The 25169-nt window shown below is 31.8% G+C and overlaps 2 protein-coding genes across 2 annotated transcripts; one reads left to right on the top strand and one right to left on the bottom strand.

Moving 5' to 3' along the window:
* The first annotated feature begins 1717 nt into the window (after positions 1–1717).
* Positions 1718–6700, top strand: LOC143199730 (uncharacterized). The gene is made up of 3 exons (XM_076409736.1): positions 1718–2550; positions 3872–4038; positions 6360–6700. The coding sequence occupies exons 1-3, from the start codon at positions 2222–2224 to the stop codon at positions 6617–6619; spliced, it is 756 nt and encodes a 251-aa protein (XP_076265851.1). The 5' UTR covers positions 1718–2221; the 3' UTR covers positions 6620–6700.
* An 11-nt stretch (positions 6701–6711) lies between these two features.
* LOC143200215 (uncharacterized) lies at positions 6712–20492 on the bottom strand. Its single transcript, XM_076410612.1, has 10 exons — positions 20237–20492; positions 20031–20187; positions 17603–17662; positions 15952–15965; positions 15796–15896; positions 15287–15396; positions 11405–11589; positions 10102–10123; positions 9481–9746; positions 6712–7019 (listed from the first exon to the last, which is right to left on the bottom strand). The coding sequence occupies exons 1-10, from the start codon at positions 20490–20492 to the stop codon at positions 6838–6840; spliced, it is 1353 nt and encodes a 450-aa protein (XP_076266727.1). The 3' UTR covers positions 6712–6837.
* Positions 20493–25169: the final 4677 nt, after the last annotated feature.

Raw genomic sequence — 25169 nt, 5'->3', positions numbered from 1 at the left:
ACAAGTATTTAACGTAGGAGTAACTTCGTGTCTAGTATACCAGTGGTGCATATGGAGTTGTTTCTGTACATTGCAAACTGTTTTCTTACAAAAACCTAACTAAACCTAAGTACAACTTAATCAAGTTAATTAATTTTTTTAATTAGTTTTGAATATACAAGTTCTTAATTGTTATGTGTTAACGTTAGATACTTTTACCATTGTTAAGGATAAAAAGTATTAAAGAGCGATCTCAGATTAGTTTAAGTTTTTCCTGACGCGAATTTTTCATCGAAAAACTCACTTAATGCCAGATCAGGACTATAAGATGAAGTGAATCTTACTGCTAAACTCCCGGAGCCTGTGGCGAACTGCTATCAATGTGTCTGACCTAGCAGTTGTCTTTCTGTTCTGTCGACGAAAGTTAGATGCTTCTGAGCGATTATTTCTTTCAGAATGTTCAATTTTTCACGGTACAATTTCGAATTAAAAGTTTGGCCGTATGTAGACAGCTCATAATGTATAATTCCTTGCCAATCCTATCAAATACTGAATAAAACATCCTGGTATTCGGGTCTAACTTAGCCACCATTTGGACTGATTCAGTACGCTTCAACAGCGATCACCAATCATTTAACGTTCTTAATTGTTATGTGTTAACGTTAGATGCTTTTACCATTGTTAAGGATAAAAAATATTAAAGAGCGATCTCAGATTAGTTTAAGTTTTTCTGCCAATTCTGATCAGTTATTGCAATTTGAATCATTTTCTGATTTTCAAGGATGATTTCAGTTATTTTTATTTAATAAAAACTCTTTATTAGTGTTTTGGTGGTTGAATTTTTAGATGCATGCCACAAGCAGCAAAAAATATGTTAATAGTCACACAGGTAAAGTTTTTATTTCATTAGTCAGACTTACTGCCGCTAAAGTCGCGGGTTCAAATCACACAGAACAAGGATGTGATTGCAATTATAAACATCTATAGACAACAGTGTAAAATGCGACAAGTATTAACCATCCTAGTCAGGGATATCTCTTGGGATGATTTCTAGTTGGTAACTGGCAAGTCGGTAATCCTTGCAAAGAGATGAATTAAGCTCTCACTAAAAATCCAAGAAGTTGACGTGATGAAAATTATATATCATTACATACATTAGTTAGATAACAGGTCAATTGATAAGTCCCCGGCCTACCATAGTAAAACACATTTTTTTTGGTAAAATAAGTATTTTTTATTCAACATAATTCCCTTCAAGGGTGATACACATGGTCAAAAGTTTGTTTTAGGTCCAAGAAAATGGCTTAAATGACTAGAAGACAAGGAAGGTGCCCACAAATGAAATTTTTGCAATATTGTATGGTCAAAATTTTGCTTTAGCTCGAGGAAAATATATCCTAATTTCGTGTTGCCATTGGTATGGTTATAATTACCAAGATATATCTAAGGAATCAATCGTATTTGATGCTAGAATATTCGAAAAAACTCAATGTTGAAGAAGAATGTCTACACCACCCAACCCTATATTAAAGAAAGTAAATTAATTCGAAACTATTATTTTAAAATCCTGCTAACTTAGTCATTAATTAGTTCAATGTTCTAAACAGTTAAATATAAATAATATTTCAAGCACTATTATTCTACTTCAATATAATATATGTTTATATAAGTTATATAAATAAGTATACATAAATTTCTCTTGGATTTATCACATTAGATGAGAAATTATTAACAAATTGTTGCCAACATAACCAGATAATTAAACAACCAGGCCGCAGCAAAGCGTTAAGTAAAATCGACGTTCCAATTACATATTTTCATTTTCATAGATCCGCAAGCCATTGATGTTAGAGAAAATATCCTCTGCAGAAAAAGTTACACATTTTATAATTAGACAGAACCGAACTCATTCATTTTTCATCAGTTTTTCCTCATATCTTCGTTAACAACTTGATCTGATTGAGTATGAATATGTTTTTCTTATTATGTTTGATAAAAATCAAAATCATTCGCCAATTAATGAACTGGACATGTGGTATATCTTCGATATTTATTATACACTGATTGGAGTATTAATTGTTATAATTATGTGGATACTTCACTGCCTCTGGCAATAGTTTATGCAATCTTTAATTGTTATGTTTTACGCCCTGAAAATTACATTGTCTGCACGATACATCTCAGATAAAACTCACGATATAACTTAACATATATACAGTTGGTTCTTTCTTCTTCATAAGAAATGGTTGGTTTTGTAAAATATAGCATAATGTTTTATACATTGCTTAATCTCTATGTGAGCTGTGAACAATTATCGTATCTTCCCATACAAATTTTTCGAAGCTCATTAAAGAACTGTTTGGATACTGACGACTGGCTGAAGTGTCTCAAAATTCAAGCGATAAAAATCGGTGACCGAGCTCTGAAAATTAAATCTCTGAATGTCATTGACGGCTTAGAGATCGTATCTGATGCAAACGTCGAGGAATCTGGTTGGGTCCTCAACGAGAAGAAGTTGACGAATATGTCGCATGATGATTTGGATGATCTTCTATTTGATAGGACCGGCAGGTATATTTTTAACTTTTTAATATATTTTACAACAATTATTTATTGTACCTTTAAACAGTAACTTTATTTTAACCTTGTTATTTTTTAATATTAACAAGTAATGAGCATATTATATGAAAAATATCACGAAACTATACATTTTATTTTTCGAACTTTGGCACAATTAGATAGATAATTATATAATTAATTAGAAAACCAGAGAACGGATGTTGAGCAAATCTTACGCTACATGGCTTTTAAGTTTGGATAGTCATAGTTAAGTCGATATGGAAAACGATAATATGTTAATTGTTGTTATTGAAGAATTTATATTTACAGTGTAGTATAATATCAGCAAAATATTATTTTATATAAATTACTGAAAACTCGAAAAGTGGTGACTGAATTGACATGTTACACATGGCGCAGGCTTCGTTTATTCATTTACGTATCCGATGAGTTTATGTATTTTGAATATTACTGTCATTCAAAAGTTTGGAAAAAGTCTTTAATTGAAATATAAAAAATACTCCAAGGTATTTTTATTGACTTTTACGATTTTTATGAAACTAGTATTCATACACAAGTACTCAATAGAAAAAGACTCGAGTGTATTGAAACACAAATAATCTAGACCGAGAGAAACTGGAAAAATATCCCGTGAACTCATGAGCCAAATTTTCTTTGATCTAACCGATTGGTACACTGATCAAAAGGCGAAACGTGCACGGTGCGATAGTTTACGCAATTATATAACAGTAATAATGCGATTAAAAAGACGGACATATTGTTTAAAGCGATGGGACACTGAATAAAGAAAGTTACCTGGAAATAATTCAGGAAAAAGCGATTTCTTCGATGGTGAAGGCATTCTTAGAACAAAAATATCTCCCTTATCTCAAATTAGTATGTGATGGACTTGATAGAAAATCGAGAATCGATGCCCATGAAACTCAGAAAACTCTTGGGAATATTCTCAAAGTGAATAGAATGCACTGGACAACGGATACTTAAATAACTTATTTTAAAAAAATGTGTAAAATATATGAACAAAATTAAAAATAAGGACGGCCATTAGCAACAAAATCTAACAAAAAACGTGTTCCATTTTTTAAATGTCCACCAAATATATTTAACTAAATATTACTCTAAGCTTTGACTACTATTGGAGGCTATAAATTATTAACTTATCCATTTTATTGTCGATTTTTTATTGCTTTTTGTTTCAAAATTGTTAAACTGTGGAGTATATATTTTTACAGTTTTTTTTGATTACTTTAGTTATCAATATAGCATCTATATTATTTCAAATAAATGATAAAATAATGCTTTATTTTAAAAGGTTTTTGGAAACTCACCGGCTGGAGGTGAACCTTCCTCTAATTTCTAGCGTAGCAGATAATCTAATTTTGGAGGAAGCTAGGGGCAGAAAAGGACAAAAACATCAAAATGGGGCTTTAATGGCTGCTCTGGCAATAAAAGGAAGTTTTCTCGCTATGGCTTATCAAGGTAACATTTAGTTATATTGTAAATTGTGTGTGATTTTAAACTATAGTCAATTCAAAACACCGGTGTACCCACGTGACCTGTCAAAACGTCGCAATATTGCCTCAGCAACCCTGAATTTTGGCTCTGTCATATAACAAAATTTTAATCTAAATAAAATAATCAAGCAGAAATGTTATGTATTATAATTTATTTTAATGTTGTAGTACATCTAATGGATATATTATCGAAGGACTACAATTAATTATACAGCCACAATAATTTATAGGTTAGAGTTGTTTCATTATATATACATTGAAACTATTTACACACTAGTATAAGTAGAGTTCTAGGCGCTTTTTTTTTTATCTAGTGGTATCCCCCGAAGGCCTAATCCTCCTAATTAACAATTGTGTATTTGAGTAACGTATTTTACTTTCATTAGAGAGCATATTTATGTTTTACGCTTAGTTTTTATTTTTTTCGATGCAATGTTTCCTTTTAAAGTCATTATCATATTACTATATTTCTCCCTAGTTTGTCCTCTTACTACCTGTATACACCTTTCTTAATAAATAAAACTACATTTAATCACTGGATTTGCCATATCTGCAAAAGAGTTAGTATTATTTCTCTCCTCATACCTTTTAACCAAACTTTTATGTATATTATGAACATTAACACACTTGCTCATAAAGCTTTCATACTCTATAATACAATTTCCTATAATTAAAGTATATTAATTGTATACTGACCTGTAGTTGTTATCAGCATTGGCTCATAAACCTACAGTCATAAAGTTCTATTCTATCACTATCAATTTCAGAAACACTAATGAAGTTAATAACCAAGCTATTTATTTCCAATCTATTAAAAACTTGCTCAAGATTCTGCCATTTGTTAATTTCTTCTTCAATGTGACTGATCGAGCTCACACAAACCGAAGGTGTTATTTTTGACAATGCGTATTTCCATAAATCCAGACAGTTCTGGTGTGAATATCCTCCTCGATGTGAATGTTTATTTTTCATCGATATAGGGAGAAAGCGATAGGGAGGAAGACATAATACTCTGTGGCCAAAACGTTCAGTAATCTGATCTGTTATGTATCTTTTCTCAGGCTTATTTCTATAAAAGTAAATTACATAAAATGAAATTAAATAGTTCATTGATGTTTACCGATTAACAAATTGACATAGTTCATTCTTCAACATGATTTCCTCGAAACTTATTTTAGGTACTTTAAGTCATTCCTTAATTGCAGTCTTTGTTGAAGCAATTGTTAGGATTTTCTCCACGAATGTACTGCGAAATGGTGCATTGTACATAACAATAATAAAAACAAGTTATGGTTCATTTCTCCATGATAGTCACTCTTGAAGGAGAACACTAGTTCTGCATCATGAAGAACTATATGTCTGCATGAATTGAATGTATAGAAACGACTAAATGTTAAGACTAACAAAACGATCGATAGTTATTCCAACGTTTACCTTTTTCCATCAACTTTTGTTGTCTTTACACCATATTTATTATCATCTTTCCATGAGCGCCCCAATGTACCATTGTAATCTATATAAAATGATATAGTAATTCTTCCTTGGTTTTGTTATATGTTTCTAAAAATTGTATTCCTTTCCTAAAGCTCTGGAAGTTCCATTAAACCACTTCGTGGATTATCTTTACACCACTTAAATCCTATATTATACAACAGTGTATGAAGGGATCTTTCACATTCCTCCAATAGCTGTGTATCTTTTAGCTTATTATGAATAATTTCCAGACTGACAATTTTCTCTGATATTATCGAATGAAATTAGATTTTGATTGAAAAAACCACTTACTGTTTTTATACATTTCGTATATTTGGTCTCTGACACAGCTAACATCAAGCTAACCTTGATTTGTCACCTGTTTCGCGTAAATACGGTTTCATTTTGGTGAATTTAAGATTATATTGTTTTTTATTTTGTGAGATATTTTAGTGGCCGTGCCCGTACTAATATTCAGTGTAGCTGGAACCCCCCAATTAATATTTTCAATAAAAACGGCGGCGATTTAAAATTAACTAAAACAAAGCGTTAAAACAACGTTTGCCGATTTATAAACCATAATTATAATATTTTGAAGAATTTTGCAGACGTTTAACAAACGACAACTTTTGCAAATTCTTTCGGCTACATGTTCGAACTTCTCTAACAACATTCTATCTCTTTTTAAATAGAATAAAATGAGAGTGAAAATATTGTCTGACTGTAAAACGAATTTACAACTTTCGACAGGCACATATTAATCACATGTGTCACTACTGTTTTGAATAGACTGTATGTATTTTTGTTTTATAGGAATAGCAGTAATGTCAGGTACTGCTTTAATAGTTGGTAAAATGGCATTGTTGTTAGCTGCCATTCTTGGATTGAAGAAACTGATAGCGGGGAATCAAGAGAAAACAACATTTGAAATTATAAAAACACCCAAGTACGCAGAAGAACACCATCATTCTGCAGCCTATGAAGATGACTTTCACGATCATCGTAGAAATTATATTGATGGAAGCAATGATGTCTATAAGCGAATATATCGTTTCCAAATACCCGAAAAGTAGAAATGTGTAGTTTGTTATTTATTCTTTACTTGTAAAAATTTTACCAGCTATTTAAAAAATATATTAAAATAATAACTTTAAGACTTGAAAGATCACTTGAACCCTTTTTTATTTTTATTTCCTATAATTATTACATATAAGTAAATAAAAAATATATATTTTCATGTATATTGATTCCTTGTGTTAAGCCAAAATCGTGTATATTTGTTTCATGTATATTAAAGATTGCATTCCTTTATCCATGAACTTTGGTCACCTCCACAAGATGAGTAAGTTGTCCATGCTGTAAAACCATTCCCAGAGATGGCTACTGTTTCGCTAAATACCTTTTTGGCGCATATAATGTCTTCAGTGATGTCATCCCCTAGGAGAGATTGACACGTTATACCACATTCTTTTCCTGAAATAAAGTAATAAAATATTATATATTTTTTTTTACATTTCTAACGACTAAATGAAAGTAATTGTATATACGATAGAAGGTAGAGGGAAAAATAATTTCTGTTTTTCTTAATAAATTGCTTTAAGGACTCATATATCCGATAATACTTATGTAATGAGGTCATATAGGACGTTTAAAAGAGAACAGTCTATTGAATATTCTAGATATGAAAGTTTATTTAGCTAAAAGATACAACGCTTTGAAAATAGAGATTGACGATCATGTTTTGTCATGTTTTGCATTTTAAGTTCCAAAAGGAGAAATATGCAATATAGGTTTCATTAAAAATTTTATGGTGGTTTGTCTTTAAGTTGCTTATGTTCATTTCCGTTTCGTAATTATTTTAACGATTAACCGAGGGCCAAACTGTTTACTATGAACTATTAGCCATTAATTGGCTGGTTACAAATGAAGCTCAATATTTGTGTTCCACACGTATTAACAATGAAAACTATATTAAACAGTGTTAGATCGTTTCTACCATTTAAGTGTATCTCGGAATATACCAAAAGGCATTCACCCTTATCCTGCCCTAACTAATATTAAAGAGATACACTGAGATTTAGCTGTGTATACCTGTATACCATAATGAATCTTAGTTGATTTAGTTGAACTATTGTATATTAGTTATGATTATTTTTGGTTAACAAAGAACTACAGCATTTTAGTACTTTATTTATTGAGAATTATTGAGAATATTTTTTTGTTAATTACATCTTACATTAGATATGCTTAGAACGAGCTTAAATTACAAATGTATTTATCACTGCTTTTGTGTTGTAGTTGCATTAATACGCAAGCAAGGCGGGTACGGGATTAACACATCAGTATGTATTTCCCAAATTAAAATAAAACTAACCTACTTTAGCTAAAGTTAAGAATAACATACACTTATACACTAAAGGAGTTCGTGTGGCTTGGTTCGCTCCAATCTTCTGATTTCCTGCTACTGTATTGTCCAGTAGGTGTTTTCACGTTACTGTGATTTATCAACCTTATTTCTTATCATCGTGCAGTTGTTCGTTGGTTACGTAGTGATAAGCATTGGTAATTAACCGTAGAACTTTGTTTTGGGTGCGTTGGTTTAATGTTTTAGTCTAACGCCATGATTATCCGTCCAGAGTATCTTCCAATTAACCAGAACAGTTACTTGATTTTGAGTTTAATCTGCTCTGCTTTTTGTTTAATACGATTTTTCCAGTTTAACCTACCATCGATATTCTAGGTATGCAGCTCATTTTGCTTCGGGCGTCCGTCAAATGATATAATTAGGATTTTGTCATTTTGCCGTAAGGCAAAATTAACAAGGACAGATCTGGAGCTCCTTCTTTTGTTGTTGGGATGTCAGCGGTATAGTGCAGATATAGGAGTGGTTACAAGATACTAACTTATGAAAATCTAGCTGAAATAGGTTCAAGTGTTGACAATTTCCTTTCATACGAGACTTTCTTTCGAAAAACATAATACCAGTCGTCGACAATAATTTCAGGATAGCAATTGTCTCATTTTGTAAATCCAAAATGCTCTACCCGGTGAAAAGCTTCTAAGGCCTCAAGGAATATAGCAGCGCAATAGTTATGTTCTTCGAATGCCTTTTGAAAAACCGCTGTTGCGTTGTGATTTCGAAATCCAAACTGGAAATCTGGCATTTCTATAAATAGTTTAATACTTTTTAATACCAATTTCTCAAATAGTTTTGATATCGCAGGTGGCAGTGAAATAGGTCTGTAAGATCCAAATTCTTTTTCCGGTTTGTCAGATTTTCATGGGCAAATTGTTTGAGCAACCTTAAGACATTCCGGTATATGCTTCAGTCTCAAACAGACATTGCTTTACGAACTCAGATGAAATATCGTCAATTCTAGGATCCTTTTTAGGATTGAAGTTTTTGTAAATTATTTAAAATTTATAGCTAAATCGGTCTGATACACTGGTTTTATATCAATTGTTGATTCTATATTATTTGCTTGGAATACGTTAGTTAAATTCTCTGCAAAGTTGAGAATATAAACGAACTTAATTTTATTACTGAATAATGTCATTGTTTTCCACTGAGACACCAAAATATTAATAAAACAAGTTATTTAAAATGCCGTCTGATATTACATGCAGTTTATTCACTAGTCTAGTCGTCTTATTCCTGTCTCCAAGTAATTCTTTGAGGAATTCAACAACCTAGTATATATTAGTAACGAAAAAAATATGTTTTTGGTATTCCTTTGATGATTTGATTGTATTATTTTATCATTTTATTCTGTATATTAATTATATTTAAATATCTAGTCAGTTCTTATAGCCGTTATTTGTTTTAAATATTAGTCGATGCCTGAAGAAATATAGCTATATTTCAGTGGATAATGCTTTTAATGCTTTAACTTAGCTTAATTTGTGTTTAATAACATATCTAATCTATTCTTACCAGGAGTATCACTGTCTGAACACCAGTAAAGATGGCTGATTTGCAAGATACCGTAATCGCCTGTATCGTAATTAATTGCTTGTGTATTAAAATTAGATTCGTGTGAAGCAATGCAAGTCCATGTTCCCAAATCGTCATTTACGCCTTGATTCTTCATTGCTTGTGCAAATTCACAAGGTGAATACACCTTTGCTTCGCTTACCAGGAAAATAGCGAATACTATACTTAAAATAAGAACGACTTTATAGCTGAACATTACTAAATAATTTTATAACAGTTTTTAGCAACCATAAAAATAGTTATACAACTAGAAAGCTAGTAGGCTATTTATAATACAACAATACGATAGATAAATAAATAACATTGCCACATTATCTTAAGTAAATAACTTATAATTAGTAAAGTAACTTAGATTAATATTGTGAAATATTGCGGCACTATTATAGGGTTTTTCAATAAGTCCCGATAGACGTTGGAATAGTTGAATTTTTAATTACTTTATTACAGAAATTAGGCTGTATTTATGTGATAATGTGGGTAATGGTAATGGTTGGTTGCTGCTTATTATCTGCGGTTTCAGAAAACCCCGTAAGAAAACCTCTGATCAATGATACAATTTACCCTTGCGAGAGACAACTATTCCCTAAAATTGTTCAATTAAAATGTTCATACGGCATATAGCACGCTATTCTGTAACCAAATGGCTTCTCAAAAGTGCAGTAGCTTGTATGATGGCAAAAGATGATGTTTTAGCCCCAACGTACATTCAATTGTGTAATAAAGTTTTATCACTTGGATCTCCTGCTCTTTGCTTTTTGGTTATTTTTTGTTACAACAACTCTAATAACTCTCTCTATATTCTTTCATTATCTTATGAAATTTTTCTCATATTCTTAAATCTCGACTATCGGAGATGTAAACTCAGAGTGGCTCTTTGTATAGTTCATTTTATTATTGTTATAAAACAGCCTTAATCTATATATATATATATATATATATATATATATATATATATATATATATATATATAGATGTATCAATCTATAAGTTAATTAATAATAAAAGCCGGACATTGTGCAAAGGTATACCAAAAAATTATATTGTGTGAAACAGAAACACAACAACAAGTCTAACAACTTTGTCTTTTAACAGTACAAATATATTCATTCAAGATAAATAAATCTCTTAAAATTCCATATATAATTTATCCATAATCAATTAATATATGTTCTGTAAAGATGTATTGAATTCATAACAATTATTAGATTCTTGTTATAAAACATATTCTAAACTGTTCAATTTCTAGCTATTCAAATCTATTTCAATTCTAAACTGTCAAAAAAAATTGCAAAAAAATTGTAATATTGTATTTTAATATAATCGACCAATTGATAATTTCCAAATAATGTAGCTGCTCCCGTAGTTCAAAATTCCACCGACCAAGAACTTTTGGTCATAAGATTCACCAGACTTTTATTCAGGTCCGACAAAAATGTTTGTTTAAACGTTAAACACAGTTATAACTATATATTGTTTATTTTGAAATAAGAAATAATAAAGTCCATACTAGAACATGGAAGACTAGCGCTATTATAGTTACTAGTTATAAGTTAATCCTGCTTCTCTCATACTACAGTAAAAGGAATAATTTAAAAATGATATAAAATATGTTACTGAAACTTGTTTTCACAGTATTGTCAATATAAGATCAGAAATATGTTCTATATATAAAATTATTTAAAATAATAATAGTCCCTATATTACAACCCATTAAAATCATTTAATTAATTATAATTTCCATTATGTTTCAATAATTAGCAAAGTATTAATAAGTTTATATTACTACACCACTGAACATTATCACAAAGTAAAAATAATAACATATTTATATATATATATATATATGATGTTGACGACGGCCAACGAAGGGTTGTTGGCATTCGCTTGCAATCCGCAGTATCGGTAATATCAAAAGAAATGAATGGAACCGACGAATGTGGTGTGTACACTATAATACTACTACTAATATAATAGGTATATACATTATAATCGCCGCTGCCGCTGAAAAATACGGATTTACCCCCAACGAACGTTTGCTCCAAACAAGAACTGCGATATGTACGTTTCATAGAAGACTAACGAATGTTTGGTATCCAACGCCGAATCTTATTGGTTTTCCTTCGTTGGCTCGGTCTGTAGGCAGCAAAAGTGTCGGCCAGAGCCTAAAATATTTGTTTATATATTTTGTGTCACCGATCTGACGGCTGTTCCTAGTTGCTTGATTTGGACGTATTTCATGTTATTGGAACATATTATTTGTGGCGTATATAAAGCAAAAATTTTTAGACCTAAAAATTCTTTGTTGTTATAAGTTTTAACCGCGCCAATACGTTTTCCTTAAAAAGGGAGACAACATTTTCACTAAGCCGTTTAATATATAGAACATAATTTTAAAATGTACATTAGCGTCATTCAGATAAAAAAGTTAAAAGTAGACTTTCATAAATGGCAATTAGGTACTTTTATTTACAGCTAGCCAGTCATTCCGGCAATAACTTCGCGTTTATATACTAAAAGTTTTTGTAGATTACATATTCCGGGTTGGAATTGTGATACTGAATGGTTAAATCATTGGGACTTTTCGTTTTCATAGTCGTTTAATTAACTACAATACTGTGAGGGTGTTGTGCTAGATAGGCTTGGTCTTTTCTTTGTTGATATTCATTATTCATTTGATGTTTAGCAAGAACTGATTGGGGGGTTTATTTACTTATCATCCTTCATTGTTCTCCTATGTACACTAGCGAACACCTTGTTCCAATTACGTCTGTTGTTTTCAGCGGATCCTTATTAGTTTTGGGGTTAAAGAGCTTCTAGGATATCTTTCAGTATTGTGTGAAAGCTGAATTTGCCATTTAATGCTGAAGCGGTCTGTTATGGCTTGAAGAGAGTGGCAGGACTTCAGGGAAACTTTTTTCGTTTATCTCCGTTTCTTTTATAAGTTAACTAATTCCAGGAGAATGAATTTTGCTGGTATTATATTTCTTGGTATACAGTTTCATTTTGCTTCTTGTGAAAGAGCTACAAACAAAATGTGTTAAAATCAAGGCCACATAAACAAATTCGCACTGAAATACAAGTACTAATTATCTAATAAATGTAATGACGAATTTAAACAAAAAACCCTATTAGAATATTGTATTTGCAAAATAAGTGTTTCTCAGAAAATTGAAAATTTTAACGTTTATTGTTATTGTTTTATTTAATTGATATAACCCTTCAGAACTTGACTTGAAGAGCTGTCTTCACGTGACTCACTTTAAAGTTGGATTATCAGAGCAAATACAATTGTTTCTATATCAGTTATCTGTAATAACGTAAATATAGTAACGTACAGTACAAATAGTCTACGAGGTTTTTGCTGCATTATGAAAAATTATATTTATATTAATCATGATTAAATTTTGTTATGTAATATGCCGGTAAAGTTTTAACATGTTTATATTAGGTTAATGTTTTCTGTATTTTTTTATTCGTCTTCAATTATTTCTTATTTTTTATGTACTAATCTAGACTAGTATCTTCAATAATTAGAGGTTAGTTGAAATTAAGTATAATAATTCTAGTTCTAATTATAATAATATAACAGGTTAATGGAAAAGTCCCCAGTCTGACACATAGATAGTGCTAATAGAATTAAATCCATATATTTTTGGTTAGCCTTAAGCCTTAAAAGGTGCGTGTATAAATTTGAAATCTGTCGGATCATTAGTTTGTGAATTATAGCATTTTAAGTGAAACAACTTTGATTATTATGAAAAAAAATGGATAAAAAGAATATTGCATGTCGATAAAATATTGCCTTTTAAAAGGAAACAATACAGTTGAAACAAAAACTTGGCTTGATGCCGAGTTTCCGGACACTGCTTCAGGAAAATCAACAATCAAGGATTGATACGCTAAGTTTAGACGTGGTGAAATGAGAACCGAAGAGAGTGATCGTAGTGGACGCCCAAAGAGGTTTTTACCGATGAAAACATTAAAAAAATGCACGAAATAATTTTGAATGACCGTAAATTGAAATTGAGTGAAATAGCGGAGACTCTAAGGATATCAGCTGAGCATATACATCATATTATTCACGAATATTTGTGTATGATAAATCTCTGTGCAAAGTGGGTGCCGCGTGAGCTCACTTTGACCAAAAATAACGACGGGTTTATGATTCGAAGCAGTGTTTGAAGATGATCAAGTATAATAAACCTGAATTTTTGCGTTGATATGTGACAATGGCTGAAACATGGCTCCATCATTTCACTTCGAAGTCCAATCGACAGCGATCCGCGTGGACTGCACACGATATACACGCTCCAAAGCGTTGGAAGTCACAACAGTCGGCTGGAAAGTTTATTGCGTCTATATGTTGGGATGGGGATAAAATAGTTTTCATTGACTACCTTGAAAAAGGAAGGATCAACAACAGTGACAACTACATAGCGTTTTTGGACGTTTGAAGGACGAAATAGCTGAATAACGGCGCATTTGGAGAAAATGAAGGGCGCTGCTGAAAACAAGTGAAAACAATTAAAAAAATCCATGAATTGAGCTTCGAATTGCTTCCTCGTTAACCGTATTCTCCAGATGTGGCCCTCAGCGACTATTTCTTGTCCTCAGATTTCAAAAGAATGTTCGCTGCAAAGAAATTTTCGTCGAATAAAAAGGTGATCGGAGAAACTGATGCCTATTTTGAGGCAAAGAACAAGTCGTACTACAAAAATAGAATCGAGAAGTTGAAGGGTTACTATAATCAGTTATTATACTCTTGAAGGGAATTATGGTGAATAAAAAGAACTAATTTTGTCAAAAAAATGTGTTGAACTATGGCGTAAAAGGAAAAATGCATCACATGGTTGGAAATATCGATAATATTTTCAAAATAAGGTCCAAAACTATTTCTAAGGCATAAAAGTTTCACAGAAGGCTTTGGAGGGATAGGAAAGTAACCTTAATGGTCGAAATTTTGATATCCATCCAGATCTGACCATCCCAGATCTTGCTCCACTCTAGTGCCATTTGGGTTGGTCTTCTCAAAACACATAATAGTGCAAAGCGAGTCAAAAGTTGTGAAAATATCTTATTGATGGTGTATTTTGCCAGAAAAGTAGCAAAAGGACATCGATTAAAACGGTGTATAAATTTTTGATTAGTGTTTGAAGTTTATATCAACAAATTCGCGTTGAAAAACATGAAATTGTAGAAAATTATTTTTTCATCGACTAATCATTTGATGTTTATTGAAACCATAACCATTAATCAAAATATACGGTCACTAATGCACAAATAAAACAAATAAGCTGGGATATAAAACCGTTTCCAGTTTTAATTTTTCTATTTGCTCAGTAAAGTTTAACATATTAAAGAATTGTATAAATGGAATGTCCAAATTACGTCGAATTTTTAGTTCTATTGTTAACGGATAGATGGCGCCCCAAAAATTTATTGATAAACATAACAGGAACCATGGCTATCGATTAATCTTTAATAATTCCATTACTACCTAGTTAGTAATAGAATGGTAAGCTGCAAATGTGTTGGCTGATGACAATGATGGTAGGAGATCACTTTTGCTACTAGGCCATATATCAATATTCTAATGAAACTTGAATCCCATTAACCAAGAAATACAACAATAAAGGAAATATAAATAAAAGAAAATTATATTTTATGTGTGGGCATATTATATTTTTTATCAAAGTCTCTGATATCAAAAATCTGATAATAGTAATTTTTGTCGAGCTTCTTAAACCTGCTTTCATAACCCTTTAAAGTAGGTGTTGGATATTTGAGAAGAGAAAGATCACGAGGGCGAGCTTTCGACAATACGATACAGTGCAGTAGTTCAATCAGAACAGTAAACTGCGATATTGGGTTAATTTTTACTCAATAAGGATTAGTCAAGGCTTTGATCCATGCCATATGACTGTTAGTCACTTGAATAAACCCTTAATCACTCCATTGTTTTTGTTATTGTTTCATTTTTAATTATTCATTTTAAAGTCATTAACTTTAGTTGTCTAATAATGTACTATAATGTAAACAAAATTATCAAACTTTATTTTTATACATTGTAAAAAACTAAATCAAAGAACTTGATATAATTTTCGACATTTATATGACAGTTGTCATACGTTACCTAGAATATTTTACTCAATTAAAATATTATACGTTTTGTTAAAATTACCTTCCCTTAGTTTAAAGACTACATCCAGAAATCCATTTGCTCTGGTCTCCAGTGCAATATTTCTTGTAGGTTACCCAAGCAGTAAAACCATTCTTCGTTGATCCTTTGGCAGTTTTAGAGTCTTCCGAAATATCATCAGTTAACAAAGATGCACAGGTGATATTACAACCCTTTCCTAGAAAGCAATAACAATATTATAAGTTTGAAATACATAATTTTTATTATTGTACCTTTTTCATTAGTGCTGGAGCACCAGTAAGTATGGTTTAAAATTAAAAAAGGTGCAAGCTACTCGAATAACATGTAGTTACCAGTAGAAAATTGAATATGTTTTAATGCTTAAGCATTATTTTAGATTTGGATCATGCTGCCATGTATTAACCAGTAAATCCCTAGCTTTATAAAATTATTTATATTGAATTAATTCCGGATGTTTTAAATTTGTAAACAACTTACTTTAAGCATCGGATTCAAATTGTTCGGTTTAACAAAATACGAGAATTCTGTGTCGAATTATGAAATATACTACTACTTGTATTACGGTACTATTTTCCATAAATTTTAAAACAAATTAGACAACCATATAGGTTAATAAAAGCGTAGATTTTAGTAAAAATATCGTATCTGTGCAATTAATCAAAATGGATTATCAATCATTCCACGAAAGAAACTTATAAACTTATTCTATATTTTTTTTATTCTAGCTGTTATAGAGTTATGTAAAATACTAATAAAAATATTTAGCTTTTCTTAAAATTGTCTCTATTAAATACTCTTAAGAAATTTGCAGTAAAGTATATTTATTTACCAGAATCTTGTATCAGAAATGTTTGAAATAAATCTTTCTTATTAGTTCTCTATACAAGAAAACTCTGGACACATAGTATCTAAGGAAACTTTATGCTGTAAACCTTTCGATGTAATATAACTCGTATGACATAATATAAATTTTTAAACAAATTAGACAACCATATATGTTAATAAAAGCGTACATTTTAGTAAAAATATCGTATATGTGCAATTAATCAAAATGGATTATCAATCATTCCACGAAAGAAAGATCTGCAATCTATTTAATTAAGGTCAACATAAAATTATTCTATATTTTTATTATTCTAGCTGTTATGGAGTTATGTAAAATACTAATAAAAATATTTAGCTTTTCTTAAAATTGTCTCTATTAAATACTCTTAAGAAATTTCCAGTAAAGTATATTTATTTACCAGAATCTTGTATCAGAAATGTTTGAAATAAATCTTTCTTATTAGTTCTCTGTACAAGAAAAACCTAGCTACAAAGAAACATGAAAAATCTGATATTTGCAGCTCTGGACACATAGTATCTAAGGAAACTTCATGCTGTAAACGTTTCGATGTAATATAACTCGTATGATATTTTTTTTCAGATTTATTCTTTGTAAAAGAGTATATAACAATGAATTTAATCGTGAAAATATTGTTCATTGCTTGCTGCAACTTGGAGACATGATTAAGAGAGCAAGCATTATCGCGAAGGAAACTCGCTGACTGATTACAATAATACTTGATACAATTACAGCACTGACTACAAATAAAACTGATTATATTAGCACAGCCTTAGTATTTTTGGTATAAATACTATGTAATACTATACTTGGATATTTGGGAAGGACGTGTTACACTGCTTGTGATGCAACTGAAATATTCTCTCTAACATCTAACATTATTGGTTTTATTAAGATTGTTCCAATTTTGAACCATTAGTTCGAGAGTTATCTATAATTATTTCTGAAGACTGTACTAAACTAGTATTGACTTTTTATCGTATATTTATCGGAATTACATATTTGACGGTATACATAATGCGAATATTTAATTCTAAACATTCTAAATGACTACATACCGCGAGCCTTTTCCTTTGGGGTATATGTTAGTTAACGTTGTCAAGCATGAATTACTGTACCTAAAAATGTTACTCAAAAATTAAAATATTTAAATATTAAAAGTTGTATTTCAGAACGACCACCCCTTCAGCTAGGTATGATAGCTTCTCAGTTTTTAATGACTAACCCAATTACTTCACGTAGGCTTCGATTTGAAGTACGTAGCCTTACTGTCGATAGCCTCTAATTAATCAATTACTTTATGAGTGAGTGATAATGAAAAGTGAAACTACTTATCTACTACAATCAAATTAATTACTGCAGATTGCAGGTATTATGAAGCATATACTTTAGCAGCTCGAATAGAAAGTTCTGCCGCACCCAGCTACTCATTGGATATAAGACTCTTTTACTACCACTTGTTCAGGGCATTTTAACATGGTTTGGCTGGAGCACGATTTCCATATGCTAAAGAGGAGCAAAAATATGGATATGACTGGATCGCTGTCAAACCAATATAGTTTAGATACGATATTGCCATTCCAGATAAATAGGAAAAAGTTTTAGAAAATTGTTGATAATAGATAAAATAACATGAACACCTTGCAATATATAGTCTATCCAAAATAGCGGTGAACGCACGTAATCTAAATCAATCAATTTGTGACGTTAAAACGTTGCAATGTTGCCGCATGTATCTTTAACTTTTTGTTTATTTTGGTTTTGATATATAACAAGCCAAAATATTGTGAAATATTATTTTTATATAAATAAACTACTACATGCAAATCATATATTATCGAAGGACTTAAACTAGACTTAATTGAACAGTCACAATAGTTTGTAGGTGAGTTATTTTATTATATTAGCACTAAACTCTTTTCTAAACCAACTATGGTATCCCCTAGAGGGTTAATCCATTTAATTAGTAATTATGCATCTAAGTCTTTTATTTTCATTAGAGAACATATTTACCTTCTTATGTTCAGCTCTTGTTTCATTTCTGAGTTTTCTAGTCAAATCATGCTGATATCACTCTATATCTCCTCAATTTGTTCTGTTGCTACCTGTGTACATTTCTTCATGATAAAATAATGTTTAATCACTGCATTCTTATTAATCTGCAACACAGTTAGTAACCATTCTCTCCTCGTAAATTTTAACCAAATTCTCATATATATTTTAAACAATTACACACATATATATGCAAATAAATCCTTTACACGCTACAACACAATTTTCTATAGTTATCCTATATTAATTAAATGCCCTCTTTTAGCCGTTAGCTCTCTCCTCGCCCTGTGTTGATAATCCCATATACAGAAAGTTCCATTCATTCACTTATGTATTCTGAGCTATTATTTAAGTATTGACTTGAAATGAATTCACAGCTTAGTTAATTTCCAATATCACACTAGTTCATCCAAACCAAAATGTGTTGTAGATAATCCTTTCCACATACCCGAACAGTTCTTGCTTGTGTATTTCTCTCTACCTGCATGTCTAATGTCGGAGAACGTTGCCCTTTGTGGACATCTGAATTACTGTATATCTTTTTTCAGACATATTACTAAAAGAGTAAAATACATAAAACACAATTTAACATATCAATTATATTTACAAGTAACAGTTTGAAATACTTCACTCTTTAGCATGGTATCTTCAAAATTTAATTTATATTTAGTAATACAGTCCTTAATTACAGCCATTGCTGGCCACTTGTTGGGATCTATTTGATGATTGGATTTTTGTTTCTAGCATAAATAACAATATATCTGTAATGAATTATTAAAAAATATTATGATTTATAAGACCTAAATAAATGCTTTTATAATATATAACTTTTACCTGATTCCATCAACTGTTAGCGTCTTATTAAGAGTGGCTGAATATTTCACTTTTATATATCTGTATTTGTACACAAATTGAATTAAAAAGTTTCCTTTAATTTTATTATATATGCTTTTAAATATTGTATATTTTTAAAAGCAATATTTAGAAGTTGCATTGGACCTTTATCATATTCCAAGGTGATAATGGGTTTATACAGTTAGCCAAAGAGTATCAGTGTTAGTTTGTGGGAGTGTTAGAGTAGAGCGAGTATTAGATTTCCATTTTCAACATCAGTGAAGAAATAATTGACGGATATTTTGATACAAGAATGGGACCACCTTCCATTGGAAATTATTTAACCACTTTTTGAATCTATTCTGGGAAGAATTGAAGCTGTTTTAAAAGCAAATGGCGACTCAGCACCTTATTAATAAGTAAATATTGTGTATAGGTCAGGTGTTTATAGGATTTTGTCCCTCCCTGTATATTCTATCAAATTTTCTTAATATATCTCTGAAAGAATAATCTGAAATGATCAGAATGCTTGCAAGAATCTAATGTTTAGTAATAATGATATTTTGTTTCTTGTATACAGTATTTAATATTACAAACTACAGGTTTCCTGTGCAGTATTTTTTGTAAGTTACCCAGGCGGTAAATCCACTTTTCTTGGATAATTTGGCGGTTTCAGAGTAAATGTGTTTGGCACATTTAATGTCTTCAGAAATATTATCAGTTAACAAAGATGCACAGGTGATATTGCAACCTTTGCCTGTAAAAAAATATTATAAATTTAAAATAGACAATTTTTTTTATCGTACCTTTTTTATTAGTGTTGGAACACCAGTATAGATGGCTTATCTGGAGAATACCATAATCACCAGTGACCTTATTTATAGCCTTGGTGTTAAATCCAGACTCGTGTGAAGCGATACATGTCCAGGTTGCTATTTGGGCGCGCGAAGATATGCCGTGGGCTTTGAGTTGTTTGGCGAAAGCACATTTATTGTAGACTTTTGCGTTTACGATGCTGACAATAACCAGCAGCAACAGAAGATAGACTTGTTTGGGAGACATTGTCGTTACTACATAACCGTTCAACTTAGAAGATCTTTTTATAGTACTCTTATCAATCATTCATAATGATTTACTGCACTACTGCGTTTCTAAGCTAATTTTAAGTGCACATTAAACATAGGCTGTAAAAGTTAAAAAGTGTATCCACGATAAAGTTACATGTGGTTAAAATTAATTATTATTATTAGATTAACAATGTTGCAAAAATTAAATACTTTGTAGAATGTTGGCTTATGGAGTGAGTACAAACTGATATAAGATGATTTTTAAACTAGTCTTCAATTCTATTTATGTATAGATTCCTTGGACAAGATACGTTCTGCTAAAAAGTACCTAAAATTGACCACCTCAAAAACCCCTTTACGTCCAATCCAGATATATGTGAAACTTTAAACTTCAGGGTGTCTAATAGATCCACAGGCAATGCAATGGCGTCATGCACGTCAGAGCCGACGTCGATCCTGACTACTATCCCAGCTTTCCTAAGATCGGTCATCTTCCGACGACAGGCGAGAATTGTTCATAGAGGACTTAAAAAGTCAAAATGAAGACCTGCGAAAACAGATAGCCGAAGTGAAAATATTCGTCCCAGCATGGACAGACGCCCTGAATAAACAGATGGAAAGCTGGAAAAGAGCAAAAAAGTGCCCGAATGCCTAAAAGCAGAAATCAAAATTCTCACCGCCAAAGTAACAGAATTGACAAAATGAAATGAAGAATTCCGCTGCAGACCCAGACACCAGCACAACTCTCAGACGAAACTGAAAACCTAGATGATGGTTTCACCTTGGTAGGAAAAAGGAAGAGAGAGCCCATCACTACACCTTCTTTCAAACCAAAACCCAAGTCGGTAGCCAAGTAGGCCATTCAATCGATTAAATCGAAAGCCAAAGCTAACGAATAGTCTTCGATAATTCGCCACTTGACTAGTGTAAACCAAGCCGATAACCAGGTCGGTCCCACAACCACCACCAAAATATATCACCACCAGACCAATCCAGCTTACGCAGATAAGTAGCCAGGCCACTATCCAAACCTTAACCTCCACAGAATCACTGCTCACGAATCTGCCGCATTTTAAAATTTCATCACAACCCCAACCGTGGAGGAACAAACTTCCCGCTTCTGTGAAATAAGAAATTCGATACCCTTGATGCTGCAGACAAAAGGGAGGCGAACAGAGCTTGCGAGGTGGTAAGGAAGGCCGTCTAGACCTGGCGAGCGATGAAGTGGAACTCATTTCTTGCGCACAAAAGACTGGATGCTTGTCGGGAAGACGCACAATGTCATCCCCCCTTGAAGTCAGCGGTTACAACAAATTTCGCAGTCACTGACCAAGAAAAAGTCGAGCCTCTCGCAGAGACCTACGAGGCCCAAAAGAAATGCCTTCCTCCCGTAGAAAGCACTAGAACTAAATACAACCAGTCCAGTTCCATCAAAAACCAGTTAAAAAGTCTTCAACACAAACCAAAAAATCTCCAGGTTTCGACGGAATATCGTTTACTCAATTAAATAAGCTCCCGCATAAGCAGTTCGGGGATCTGGCAAACATCATTAACTCCGTCATGAGGCTGCAATATTTGCCGGCGTCTTAGAAACACGCAAATATAGTGTTTATTCCCAAGAAAGGAGCAAAATCACCTCCATCCGACTACAGGCCTCCCAGAAGACCTAACCGATCTCATCAAGTTCTACCTATCGAATAGATCTTTCCAGGTCAAGATCAGGAAAACACTTTCCAGTCGAAAAGAAAGCGACTGGCATACCTCAAGGTTCCGCGCTGGCCACAGCCTTATTTAAATTCTTTATTTCAGATCTGCCGAGAAAAGCGCACATCGTCGAGAGATCGAGCAGACGCCGCGTTTTACGCTGACGACATTGCTTTTTTCACGGCCTCCGGGTTCGAGGTTACAATTCAAGAACGTTTACAGAAGCAGCTCGATCATGCGGTAAGTGGTTCAAATTCTGGAGGTTTCAAATCAACCCCCTGAAAAAACAGGCCATCATTTTCCATAAGAAGAGTTACGCACTGCGCGTCTCGCAACTTAAGATCGACACCACTACAATTCCATAGCTGGATAACGTCAGGTACTTAGGTCTCCACTTCGACCAACGGTTTGGTTGGCATTCTCAAATTCAGAAAGCAATCCAGAAAGGTTCAAGGATAGCAAAACTGCTATCTCTAATGATCTGCCCTTGTAGCAGACTTCTCATCTCCATCAAATGCTTATTTTACAAGATGTTATTTCGGTCCGTGCTTCTCTACGGATCTAATGTCTTCTTCAAGTTTGTTACATCCAACCAGGTAAAGCGGTTTCAAGTTTTCCAAAAGAAGCTCCTCAGGAGAATATTAAACGCTCCATGGTTTGTCAGAAATAATCAAATTCATAGGGAAACTAACACTCCATAAATCAAGCACTTCATATCTCAATCTTTTCACAAACAACAACTCAGCTCAAGTTTTTCTGAAAACGCGCCTGTTCGCGAGCTGGTCGACATGCTGGGAGCTTAGCACCGCGTCACCGCCAAGCTCCCCCCTTTTCCAGGCTAAAACGACCTCATCCGTCGCTGCCGTCATAACTTTGGCCCCCATATGAAAGTATTCTGTCGTGTGGTATCTCAAGTTCGCGAATCAATAGAGTCACCGGGTCCTCGTACCCAATAACGGCTGCCCAATTAGCGGGTGCCATATCCCCAAATTTAATGTAGTAGCAGTAGCGATCCACATGGCTCAACTGTGAGGCGGTTTCTGGTTAGTGTATTGGTAAGCCCAAAAGCGGTCCCACATAACCCGGTCCCACTTGTCACTGCAGGGTAAGTCTCGGCGACCAGGTATGCGTCTTGCATTCCACCGCCTGGTTTTAGGCGAGAAAAATATTTCTAATAGATCCATATTAAAGATCCAAACTGTCTCGGTTAAGTAGCTTTATGCTACAATATATATATTTGGATACTTCGCCATAAAAAAAAACGGTTGTTTTACATTATATTACAAAACAATATATTGTAAATCATTAACACTGGTTTGTTAAATAAGTAATATATTTATGACAATCAATTATTTGAAATGGTGCATTGCCATAAAAGCAAAAAAAGCTTGTTATTACATAAATCTTTTAAAAAATACAATAAAAAAATATTGATAAAAATTTATATATTCGTTTGTCATTAACACTTTAATTATATAAAATAAACTACTTATATTATTTCCGTAAAATGCCCTATGAAATAACAAACTTATGACATATCTTCAATCAATCAACCATGATATATGAACCATGATAAAATTCTCATTTACATATCTTAAGCCATATTCGAGAGCTTTTTCAGTGCTATTTGTTATTTCTATTAACTGGTAGAATTTAGTATTAATTTAGAAGGAATGAATACTTTTTCTTGATTTTTTTGAATGAACATTTTCTTGCTATTTTATTGTTGCCGTCATGATATAACATAATGAGCAAATGGCTTGCACGACTTTATTAGTCTATATATTTCTATGTATTTAAATAATTATTGTCCATCTTCGAGTAAATGTTATTATATTTAATTAAAGCTTTAACTTCATTGAAATAGCATTTAGGCTTACCAGCAAAGAAAACCTGATGACGTAAAATCGTTTATTTTATTTATACTTACATTTCCTCTGACTCTCATATATCTGATCAACATGTTGAATGAAGAATGCTGTCTCCAGATCTAAAAGAAACAGGTTTGATAATCAATATTAGCATGTAAATACTATTTTCGACTCAAAATTTTGAAAGATGTCCTCATTATATAAAATTACAACATTTCAAGCCAACCTTCTTAAATTATTTAATCAAGCTATTCATAGTTAATGAGCCTATTAAATCGTTGTAATCATCTATTATCTAAAATGTGTGTTGCTGTCGAAGTAGTTGTGGCCAGACTTTCAGTATTTAAAAAATGCCGCTAATAAAATTACTAATAATAACTAAAATAAAGGCTTTTACCTATTATTAGTAAGTCTAGTTCATAGTAATATTTTAGAAAGCTCTGGACTGAAAATTGTCATGTTCGTCTGTAATTTTTTAAATGTTCCTTCTCGTAGAAGTTGAATTATATATATATATATATATATATATATATATATATATATATATTGTGGAAAAAAATATATATATTTTTGCAACAACTATGAAAAATATTTATATTTTGCAAAAAATATATGGATATTTTAATGTATCCTTAAAAATCGGCCCAAAAAATATCGATATTCTCAAAACAATTTAAAAAGTAGCAATATTTTTAATAAACCCTTAAAAGAAATACGATTATACATTAAACCTTCAAAATTAATTGCCAATTTTATAGGTTTATTAAAAATAGTTTTAAGGACTCTTTATAATTTTTAATAAATATATTTAGTTTTTTTGAAAAGATATCGAAAAACATAGACTAACAAAAGTATAGATATGTCGATATTTTCTCGGATCCCTACTAGGCACTTTATGATAAGTAAGTACATTCGAGAAAAATCAATCGTCAAAATATTTGTTTTGAACGTATTATTTGATACAGTGATAATTTTTTATGTGAATTCCAATATATGATATAACGTCAATCATAAATTATACTAAAAATAATTATTGTTTTTTATTTTTTATCCACATTCCCTATTGATAAGAGCCTAATATATACCCCAACAGAAAA

The sequence above is a fragment of the Rhynchophorus ferrugineus genome, unplaced genomic scaffold (assembly GCF_030347505.1).
Source record: "Rhynchophorus ferrugineus isolate W39M unplaced genomic scaffold, kcgeb_rfMv2 rfM7, whole genome shotgun sequence".
Taxonomy (NCBI): domain Eukaryota; kingdom Metazoa; phylum Arthropoda; class Insecta; order Coleoptera; family Curculionidae; genus Rhynchophorus; species Rhynchophorus ferrugineus.
Note: the sequence above shows the minus strand (reverse complement) of the source record. Positions and strands in the feature narration are given on the sequence as shown.